Source organism: Rutilus rutilus (assembly GCF_951802725.1).
Source record: "Rutilus rutilus genome assembly, chromosome: 7".
NCBI lineage: Eukaryota > Metazoa > Chordata > Actinopteri > Cypriniformes > Leuciscidae > Rutilus > Rutilus rutilus.
This window is the reverse complement of record NC_140221.1, coordinates 1726993-1739182: the sequence shown is the minus strand read 5'-3', so window position 1 is coordinate 1739182 and position 12190 is coordinate 1726993. Positions and strand designations below refer to the sequence as shown.

Genomic DNA, 12190 nt, shown 5'->3' with positions numbered 1-12190 from the left:
TTTAATTGAATTTTTGCCACTAATAAAATTATGCAGTTCTGCTCTATACTTAGACATTAACCTGCAAGCAAGACTCATTTAAGCCTGGTACATATTTTAGCTTATTCTCCAACAAAGTAGTTCATGAGTTATATATATATATATATATATATATATATATATATATATATATATATATATATATAAAACAGAATTCTATTCCAGAGAAAGTTGGTCAGTTTCCCTCTATTCAGAAGTATTAAGCACGCAATATTCAGAGAAACAACTCTGAAAACAAAGCAGAATAATACAGTGCTCCAGGGATTTGTTGGCAAACTTTATGAATTAAGACATTCAATGTTTTGTTTTTCGAAAAAACTCTGTCATTATTAACAGAGCTTGCAAACATTAGTACATCAAAGCAATTATTATTTATTTGTATTTATTTTTGGAAAATGCTTATTGTAAGAGTCTGCTATCTTCTAAAACTGTGTACAATGTGCACCTTTTGAAACATTGTAATGTTTGTTTCTGTGCAGCATTTGTACGATCACTCAAATCATTGTACTGTATGTACAGTGTTGCACTTTGGAAAATAGAGTCTGAATATTTTTTTATTTAAAATCTCATATAGTGATACATATGCACCGTGCTAGTTATAATAGCAATAATTTTGAAATATTGAATGCATAACACTGACAACGTTCTTATATAAAACATTTCCATGTGTATTTGAATTTGCCTTAAAGTCATATTGTTCTCGTTCTCCGTGCGCTCTGTCTTGTGTGAGCGTGTGGATTCGAGTTTGCTCTTCTGTTGTGTTTTGTGTAGCATGTTTCCATGTTGTGTCTTGTGTGAACACGTGGCTTATGAGTGTTCTCATTAGCTGTGTGTGTGTCTTGTTTTAGTTTTTGAGTGTGAGACGAACATGGCTCTCATGTCTATTGTCTTAAAGGGACAGTTCACTTAAAAATTTCTGTCATCATTTACTGACATTCTTCAAACTATCTTCTTTTGTGTTCAGCAGAAGAAAGAACTTCATACAGGTTTGAAACAACTTTAGGGAGAGTAAATGATGACATAATTTACATTTTTGGGTGAACTTCCTTTAACCTTCTGGTTATCTGATTGTTGATTGATTTGTCCCACCTGTCCTCCATCTTTGCCTTGTTTGCTGCCCTATTTATTCTCCTTGTGTTTTCAGACCTGTGCCAGTTCGTTGTATAATGTACTTCGTGTTAACTTGCTCCCTGTCTAGTCCTGTCGGCCTGTTCTTCCCCACAGGGTAGTTTTTGTTTATTTTGGGGATTTAATAAAGACCATTTTCAGTCCTCGCCTCAACCCTCCAAGCCAACCCTGACACATATTCTATTATTTCATCAAAGGATGGTCCCACATCCACACATGTCTGTGCTAAGCCCTAAATATCCACATTGTTCCCAGGCAGAACATTATTTCTAGTGATGCAATTACAGCTCCGTCTACTTGAATAGGAGGAGACAGAAATAATGGTATAATCAGTTGTGCTCCTTAAAGGAATAGTTCACTTCAAAATAAAAATTCTACCATCATTTATTCACCCTCAAGTTATTTCAAACCTGTATGAATTATTCTGCTGAACACAAAAGAAGATATTTTGAAGAAGGTCTGTAAACAAACAGTTGATGGACCCCATTGACTTCCATAGTAGAAAAAAAAAAAAAATTCACTTGAAAGTCAATGGTAAGTCAAAGTCAATCTTATCTAATGTGAGTATCTATAGTAAACAGGTGATTGGCTCGACATATTTAAAGTTTCGATTTCTCTCATTGTGGATCGTGTCTCAACACTTAAGTTTGCATCCACTGACCGATAACCTCTCCGCTGTGAGAGTGTGCAAAAAGGAAAAGTGTTGTTTTTGTGTTCCTAACTATTCTTTTATACTGTATATATACAGCAGTATTGATTGTCTTACTGCACTGCACTTATACATAATGATTTTCTTACTGTACTGTACTTATATATACAGCAGTAATGATTTTCTTGCTGTAAAACGTCTACACACCCCTGATTTTTGTGATGTAAAAAATGAAACAAAGATGAATCACATCAGAACTTTTGTGCCCTAAATGTAAAATTTACAACTTATTTCAAAAATAACATTTCAAAATAACCTCACGGCAAAGGTGTGCACCCTTTCATAATTTGCGTAAGTGGCTGATTTCAGAATGAATTAAAATTAGTAGCACATAAATGCGTCTTCACCTGAAGTGACTCTGATTAACTCCAAATAAGATTTTTCTGACATCTTTATAAACTGTACTAGCATTTAAAAGTAAGTTTCAAGAGTTTTCAGGTGCCTCTGGGTCTTTTGGAGTGTGTTTCTTAACTAATGTGTAGCATTTTCACCCAAAAAATCCCAGAGGCTTCCTAATTTTCGACCCTATTACGACTGGAATTGTGAATGCAACTTGTGAATGACGACTCACGCCCAAGCCAGCTGAAAAATGGAGACGATCATAGTCAGTCACACCTCAAAATAATGGGTTGGGTGGTGATGATGATTTAAGAACTTATTGGCATTAAAGTGGGACGTTATTAACACGTTCAAACAATTATCACTTCCCTAATTCATAAGCTTGACATTTCAGGAGATTCATCTGTTCACGCCGCATTTGGCGCTCGAGCGCTTTCTCCTCGGGCCGGTCCAGAGGAATATTGCGGCGACCTTGAGGTTCACAGACTCAATTTGAGCGTCCTCTGCTCTATATAAATATATCGCAGTGCCTGGTTTTATTTGGACCTTTTATTAACGGTTAATAATATATAAGCTAGCGTGCTCATAAGGTGGATATTGAGCAATCACCTTGGGGAGTAACCTATTTCTGCTTTATGTTTTTCTTGTTCAGAAATATTTGATCAGCGAGGTGAAAGATGTCTGTCGGCGTGTGCGTGGCATTAACTGCGATTTACCCAGAACAACGCTCACTTTCACCTTTTTACAACCATTCTGCGATGCTATATTAATAGTCGTCATCAGATGAATGACTTTTCACAGCTAAAAATGTTAAAACGGGGGTTAAGCTAGTATTAAAAACACATAAACATCCTGAAGGTCACTATCTAGCTGCTGTTCTCCATCATTTTTTTGGTTTTAACTGTATGCGGTTATAATGATGCTTTTGAGCTCCTCATATCTCGCATACTGTTCATTACTCCATTTGAGGATTGCAGTTCTTACAGATCTAACAGATACTGTAGTGCCAGATATGTCGCAGTCTGCCTTTAATGTTATAGCCAGAAGTTATTATAAATATTTAAGGCCTAGAAATTCATAGCAATCAAAGCACATGCTTAACATAAAAGGCTGTTTTAGTGTCAGTGCACACATGTAAAACACTTTGTGGTTCTTACATTAACTATGAGTTATGGCAGCAATGGTAGAAACAAAGCTTTTAGAAACTTTGAATCACACTGTGTAGTTTAAATGTAGTGAAAACTCAGCTCAAACATGCATAAAAACACCTTTGACGCACCAATAGCAAATGTTTGAATGAAAGTCTAATATATTACATGCAATTAACACAATCATCTAATACCATTAAACATGAAGTGTCTGTAAAACGTGTTAACGTATTAAATTCTAGAGCTTGTTTTGTTTGTTTTATGGAGACGGTTAACTACAACTCTTCCTTTTTATTATACAAATGTGTCATTAAAACGTCTACAAATAATAAAAGTGATCCAAGATCAAGTACAAATAGATACAGACACATATCATCATGCAAGTAAATGCACATATTTGCAGCAGTGCAGATCTTATATCTGAGAAACAGTTGGTTGGAAAATAACATTCATTCATAAACCTGCACTGCCTTTCTATGAATCCATCTTTTGGGAGTGGGAATGGAGCGCTTTCGCCCGTGGCGTGTGATTCGAGTCCAGGCGGTGGGGTGAAATTGACTGTTACAATAAAGCGCGAGAAGTGCCTCTTCTCCCAGAGAAAGCATTGTGGGTCTCTGAATTATTCATGCTTGCTTTATTGCAGATTGGCTCAAAGAGAGAAGTTAGCATGCAAGTCTTATGCAGAGTTTTCGGCGCAAGGTGGCTCACATATAACAAGCTGATTAATTAGATTTAAAGCGTGCACTTTCTCACCTAAAGTGAAGGTAAGAAGAGACCTTGAAGAGACTAGACCATTTCCTTAAATATGCAGCCGTTTGTTACGCTCTTGCATTGACTTGATTTAAACAGATTTTTTAATGTTCGTTAGAATAACATTTGAAAGTTTGAGGTCATAAGAAATTGATTGTTTTTTTGTTTTTGTTTTCTGCAAGGCTGCATTTAATTAATTAAAAAAGTGAAGTCTTTTATAATGTTAAAAAAAAAACATGTTTTTGAGCATCAAATCATCATATTAGAATGATTTCTGAAGGATCATGTGACACTGAAGACTGGAAATGCAGCTCTGATCACAGCAATAAATTACATAGAAAACAGTTATTTTAAATCATACAATTTTTACTGTATTCTTTATCAAATAAATACAGCAGTGAAGAGAAGAGACTTCTTCCAAAACCATTAAAAAGTCTCACAAACCCCAAACTTTTGAATAAAAGTGTATTAGATAAATTATATTCTATATATATATAGTGTTTCCACAGCTTGCATGGACCCCATCACACATTGTATAAAGTTTTGCATTAAAAGCCTGTGCTGTAATAGCATGCATAATATATTAATCTAATTGTATACTTTATGTTGCATGCATTGCAAAGCCATTACAATAATCAGCATTAATGCACAGAGTTATTTACTTGTATAAAAATAGATTTTAATATGGGATGAACAATGAAACATTGCGTGAACCAACCCTTCTGAACCTTTTAATGCATATTTTTGCATAAGTGCATTATTTATTTGTACATGTAGTTAACTTGTTTACATTTTCTGGTTTGTTGACTGGATGAAAATAACACAATGATGTTCTCTCAGTAACTTGCATTAGGAAATGAGTGAAAAGGCAAGTGTAATGCCTAGCTGGCGTATAATGAGCGCTGGAGAAGAGTCGAGAGCTGCTCCTCTACTGAATGAGCAAACAGACGTCTTCTGTTTAATTCCAGCTAAATCAATGCAGACGACTTCAAACGTCACTTAGCCCAATTAGTGAAGCCGAGGAAGTGTGGGAATCGATCCGCCAATGATTACAACACCTGACTCGATGCTCGCTGTCGCCACGTCTACTTATTAGGCATGATGTGTAGCGCGGTGAAACTGTCATATTTGACAATGCATGGTAAAACTGGCACCAGGCCAGACTTGCTGACAGTCCTGACGAGCTAACTCGCCCGCTAATGCTGTCAGATCAGTGTGGCGCCGTTCTGCAAGCTCACTCAATTTACGGTTTTGAAGGGACATTTCCGACGAAAAGTGAGAGATAAAATCTTCGGCTTTTGGCAGAACTATCCTCAGGCCACGTCTACATTAATCCGGATACATTTGAAAGTGGCGTTTCTATTAAAAACGCTCTCCGTCTGTCGAATTCAGGCGGTTTCCAAAAGTTTCTCATCCACATTGAAACGTTGGAAAACACTAAATTCAGCTTTACTGCACGTGTGTAAAACCTCACAAAAGCTCACTGAGATGATACAGATGGACAAATAAAGGTAACACTTTATTTTACAGTGTCCTTGTTACAGATGTTACATGTACTTACCATAGTATTAACAGTAACTTATGCATGCAACTAACCCTCAACCAAACCCTAACCCTATAGTAAGTACATGTAGTTCATTAATATTACTCAGTACTTAAATATATAATTACACTGTAACAATGATAATTTAATTTAGCACAATATCTCCTCATTCACTGATCGTCCAGGTCGCTCTCACTCATCATTATATAGTTGGTCTAAAACGCTAAAACTGATCTCATGTTTTGTCGCAGGACAGCAGATGCGAGTGTATTCTGTCATCTTTGCAGGACTGTGATATGAAGAGTGTGTGAAGTGACATATTTTTGCAACAGTGTGAAAGTGAACGGCACAATACTGGTATAAACATTAAGATCTGTTGGTACAACATGCGTCACACGACTCGTTTTTAAATACCTCCTGTTTCTCAGTCCACACTACAACGCCAAAACAGCTTCAAATTGATCCACTTTGGAGAGCGTTTTCAAAAAGCTTAGTTTTCATTAAGGCGAGACACTACAGGTGAATAGGGTAACATGTTTAGCTAGCAGATATCACCATTAATCTTTCCCAGGTGATTACCTACATTAAGATGAGAAAAAAAAATGTATTACAAGTTTTCTGTAATTGAATGTTTAAATATGCTAAGTAGGCAATATCTAATTAAATATGCGCTAATTTGCATATATTTAAAAAAACGAAATCTGAGTATTGGATAAAGCCAGGTTAAAAATTATTTTTTCATTGTGTTCACATATTAGATGGGGAAAAAAAAAATACAGAGGGATTTATGGATATACTTTTGTTATCCTGTAAATCAGAATATACTGTCAATAGCCTTAAAAAAAGATTTTTGCCATGTTTTTTGGAATAAAATGTTATATAAATCAGGCTAGGAATAATATATTTACAAATCCCTCTGTAAATGTCTTCATAATATAACTAGGTACAAGACTGGAAAGGTTGGTGTATAGAGGTGCTACTGAAGTGGAGATTTCGGACTTGGAGAATGAGAGAAAAGTCATTTTGAGAAAACGGGCTTTAAAGATTTATCATCAGCCAATGAGATTGCGCATTCAGCCCTTTTACTTTCACGATTGGTTGCTGATAAAAAGGAAGTGACCATATGTGGATCCGACAGGATTGTACAGGAGAGAGAGAGCTTCCTAACGGTGTGTGTGATGACAGGGAGCAGACAGAGATCGCGGAGCAGCGCGTTGATTAAGAACGCCAACTTTTGTTGAATTTATGAGAAATCTACAGACGCAAACAGACAAAGTGTAGTAAAATAAAGACCTAAATGTGTATTTCAGACTTTTTTTCACCACAAGTCTAAAAGAAGACATGTTATTGAAGACAAATATCCAAAAATCTCAAAATTGACCAGTAAAAAAAAAACGATGTTTTTGCCTGCCGTGTCTCGCCTTAACAGAAACACAGTCTCAGTGTGGACAAAAGGCCAAACCGGACAGAAAAAGATGCATTTTCAAACTAGTGCACTGCAAATAAATGCTTTTCTTACTCAGTGTCTTGTTTCCCATTAAAATATAAAAAAATTCCTTTACTCAAGATGCATTTAAAGTAGTAAAATGCCATAAGTATATTGGGCCCTATCTTACACCCAGCGCAATGCAGCGGCAAGCGCGACGCAAGTGTTTTTTGCTAGTTTCAGTCCGACACAGTTTTCATTTTCACGTCCTGCGCCGCGTTGTTTAAATGCATTTGCGCCCATTTGTGCGCCCATGAGCTGCTGGTCTGAGAACGAGTGTGTGTTCTGGCGCATTGTTGAAGCGTTACTATTTTGAGGAACAGAAATAGACTGAGACATTGACCGACTGAAACCTGCTCTAAAGTCAATAGCGCAATATTTCTTTTGTTATTTAATGAGTACGTTAGTAATGTGCGCCTATAGGCGGGTCCACAACGCACGTACACTCTGCTTATTACACACACAGGGACGCACATCAGCACACAAACATGCCAAATATTTAAAATAACAGGATTACAATGTAAAAGATTATTATTGTGTGCATAAAGATATGGTGAATCCGGCTTGTCCCGTAGATGATCTGCTTGCACACTTTGACCTCGCGCACGAGCGTTTGCGCTCTGGAGACGCGTTCGGTCTTTCCACTATCAGATTCCGTCATGTAAATAGTGAATCCGCCATGGCGCAAGCGCAACTGGCATTTAAAGGGAATGGGAGATGAGACTCTGACTGGTTTAACGCACGAAAATCCCAAAACACACCCATTACTCATTATGAGAATGGGACAACCCTTTTAGACCATGCGCCGGGAGCACCGACCATTTTCCCCGTCGTTAAACTAGCAAAAGTGGATTTGGACGCCCTAAGTGAACTTGATCATTTTCTGCAGTGTGTGGATATGGCCTCAGTGTTACCTGAGTTCTCGAAGTCGCTGTAAGACGCTTCCCAGGTCTCCGTCATGCCGATGAGCGTGTTCTCCATGATCTGGAGGTCAGTCGTGGGACAGTTGCATTGTGGGAACTCGTCGGCACACTCACAGATGCACTGGCTGTTCTGGCAGATGTATTCGCCCTCCCCGTTACACATGATGTAGCTGAGAGCCGACTGGACGAACTTCTCCTGCAGGTATTCGGGGAAAATGACCTGCAAACCTGCAAACGGGAAAGAGAATCAATGTTAAAGTCATTACAGTGATCCAAAGGTGTTATTGATTTCGCATCAGCGAGCAACAGGTAGAGAGCGCCGCAGAGAGTCGATGACAGAACTTTCTTTATTTCACATTAAGGACCGCATGTAGAGCATCTACAGTCCAGATGCGGTGAATGATCTCCATATGCACCTGACGGTGACAGTGGATCATGTTTTGCTGTGAAAAGTTTTGCCAGAGGTCCTCTTGACTTTGAACTGTCCCCTCGGAGTGGGAGGACTTTACATAATGGAATAAAACGGAGGAGTGATTGATGTATTCTGTCGTGATCGGCTTCGGCTTATTTACCAGGGCTGTCATAATATCCTCTGCTCTGTGTGTGTGTGCGTGTGTGTGTGTGCGTGTGTGCGTGCGTGTGTGTGTGTGTGTGTGTGTGTGTGTGTGTGTGTGTGTGTGCGCATCAGACCATACAATAAACTTATCTCACGCTTGTGCTCAAGATGTGAATGATTACTTGAATCATGTCTGTAAGAGACCAACCAGAACACACTCGCAACCACGTAAAACCAGGCTATAAACCACTCAGAAAACCAACAGCAACTGGGGTGTGCAATAATCTCAATATTTTGTGTTACTTTTACGATTTTCTGGGGTTTTGTGCTGGTACCTTTTCATATTCTTCATATTCTGTACGGTTGTGAGTGACAGAAACTAACTTATCCACTACGAGGCAATATTTGCTCCCTTTAATTGATTTCCAGGGATTCTTTATCCATATAATGGTATTATTTCCAACTTTGTTGGGTGTTTGTATCTAGTGTTAAATTCTTGTGTTTAATCAATACATTCAATTAGAACAATAAAACACTATAGAGCTGTTACCAGTCAAATGAAATCAATGAAGCTCCATGTGCCAGTCGCACACACCATTATGTTAAGACTGTGTGAACTATAGCAGTTAGTCAAGGGGAAATCAATCGTACTTTTTGGTATCAAATTAGACTAATCTGCATGTAATGACTAACTTCTCAGACCAGTCCTGGCCGTGAAGTGGCATTTAGTTTGTTCTCTGCCATCAGTAAATCACTGGTCACTCTTAAAAGGCCAGTTTATTTACTGTGGTATTCTCTGAAGCCTGACTGGAATTTCTCACAAATATTGTTTTCATTTATAACCTTGAACAGTTGCTTCTGCTTTTCTACTTTATCTTCCGTCAGATGATTAATTGAAGGCCATTCTGCCTCATAATGCCAATTTGCACTGATGTGATCACTGGCCATTTACATACACACACACACACACACACACACACACACACACACACACACACACACACACACACACACACACACACACACACACACACACACACACACACCTCATTCTCAATAATGCACTTTCTGTGTTTATTCTTTACATTTGCACCTTGTACTGCATCATTTGTTTTATGTTTTAGAAAACTACATTGAGCTTGTCTATGCACCTGTATCCTATATTTTGTTCCTCTATAATATATATGTTTATATTTATTAATTGATGTATATTTACTGTTTGCACTTAAGGTCAGATGCTAACTGTGTTTCATTGGCTCTGTACTTGTACTCTGCAATAATGACAATAAAGTTGAATCTGAATCTGAATAGTCGAGCCGTCAGTTGATGTCCGTCTATTTATTTCACCAAAAAACACACAACGCAGAAAACACCAGTTACACCTCACAGCAATGCCCTGTTTTTACTGTAAACTGAGAACCGTTCACTAGACATTCCTGAAGGACAAAACTTTGTCCATGTTTATCATGCAGCATAAACACATCAGGAGACGCAGTTTATCCCTCGTGATGTAAAAATAAAGGCAGAAAGCCCTATAGAAAGACATATTGTGTTACATTGCCAGAGACCGTATCATTCTCTTAAATAAATAATAAATCATACCTCAGCATCGACATAAAACACGGTTAATGGAAGCTAACCCCGATATAATACAGCGTATCCATTTCTAATGGAGGGAAATGTGCATCGTGGATGCGGATAATTGCTTCATAGTAATTACACATTCGCCATGTGAAGCATTATAGGATTTGTGTTAGAGGCCATGTTGCATTTATTTAGCTTTACACACTAGAAAAAAACACTGAAAACTTTATGTTTTTATGGATGGATGGATGGATGGATGGATGGATGGATGGATGGATGGTGGATGGATGGATGGATGGATGAATGGTGGATGGATGGATGGATGGTGGATGGATGGTGGATGGATGGATGGATGGTGGATGGATGGATGGATGGATGGATGAATGGTGGATGGATGGATGAATGGTGGATGGATGGATGGATGGATGGTGGATGGATGGATGGATGGTGGATGGATGGATGGATGGATGGATGGATGGATGGATGGATGGATGGTGGATGGATGGATGGATGGATGGATGGATGAATGGTGGATGGATGGATGAATGGTGGATGGATGGATGGATGGATGGATGGATGGTGGATGGATGGATGGATGGATGGATGGATGGTGGATGGATGGATGGATGAATGGTGGATGGATGGATGGATGGATGGATGGATGGATGAATGGTGGATGGATGGATGGATGGATGGATGGATGGATGGATAGATCTCATGTCATAATATAATAATGCCAAATTAAAAGTTGTATTTTAAAGCTCATTTTAATTATGTTTTAATAATCACTTGTCATGCTTTAACGAAGTGCACTTATTTTAAAGTGTTGACTAACATACTAAAGCACATGCAAATACTTGATTATAATGTTAACTGTAGTGTGTTATTCATTGAGGTTAATGTATTTAAAAAAATGTGTATCATTACAAATGTGCGATTAAAAATATATATAAATACATAATATACAAGTTTCAATAGAAATTACATTAAAATATATTTTAAGTTAATCACAAATGCTTGTCATTACATTCAGTGCTTTAACCATATTTCAAAGACAATGCAATTAAAGATGTACTTAAGTCATGCTATAATACATTTTCATTTAATTGCAATTAGCATGCCGTTAAGTGTCTGGAAACATGCATCAGTTTGCACTTAAGTATATTCGGTAACACTTTATTTTAGTGTCTTTTTTACACGTTTCATTTAGTAATAACTGTAAATTATGCACAATTGCATGCAACTAAACCAAACCCTAACCCTATAGTATGTTCATGTTGTTAATTAATATTACTAACTGTAGAAATACACTATAACAAGGAAACCTTAAAATAATGTGAAATAACCATAATCTTTTAAAGTATATCATTATCGTCTCTTTTTTCCACAAAGGCAGCACTATATATATATATATATATATATAAATTATATAAAATAAAGATTCAACAGGTGAAATAAAAATCTTTTGAGTGTTAATAAGTGACCATCCACCAAGAGCACGCTGGGAAACACCACAGCCTTATTACAATATACTCTATATTCGCCACTCACAATTTCTTCATACAATCTTGTTTATGTATCTGTCTGTCATTATGCATAAGTGATGTGGTTTGGACTGGGTGTTGCAGATTCCCAGCATTTCCAGTCCCAGGCTGTCTCTCTCTCCATCAGACTGTCTGTGGACCCCGGAGCCAATATTCATTTAGCTTGATGTATTCCTGCTCCTGCAACTTTAATGTGATTTGTGGGAGAATCCAGATGGTGGTTCATGGATGGGTGCAGCTCGACGACAGTGGCGGTGCCAAAAGCCCTGGGTTCACAATAACACACCCAACACACACACACACACACACACAATCCCCTCCTCTATTACTGAAACACCCCAGCAGAGTGACTTCATCGCTCTTCTGCCTCAGTCTCTCAGTCTAACTCAAGTGTGTTTCTTTCACTGACCCTGCTTAAATATTGATGTGAATAAATAAATA

The 12190-nt window shown here is 37.7% G+C and overlaps 1 protein-coding gene across 1 annotated transcript in view; it reads right to left on the bottom strand.

Moving 5' to 3' along the window:
• brinp1 (bone morphogenetic protein/retinoic acid inducible neural-specific 1) overlaps positions 1 to 12190 on the bottom strand; it is a 169522-nt gene that overhangs the window by 18126 nt on the left and 139206 nt on the right. The window contains exon 6 of the mRNA XM_084412818.1: positions 8057 to 8293. Coding sequence (XP_084268944.1) covers positions 8057 to 8293 — 237 coding nt within the window. The remainder of the gene's footprint in view (positions 1 to 8056; positions 8294 to 12190) is intronic.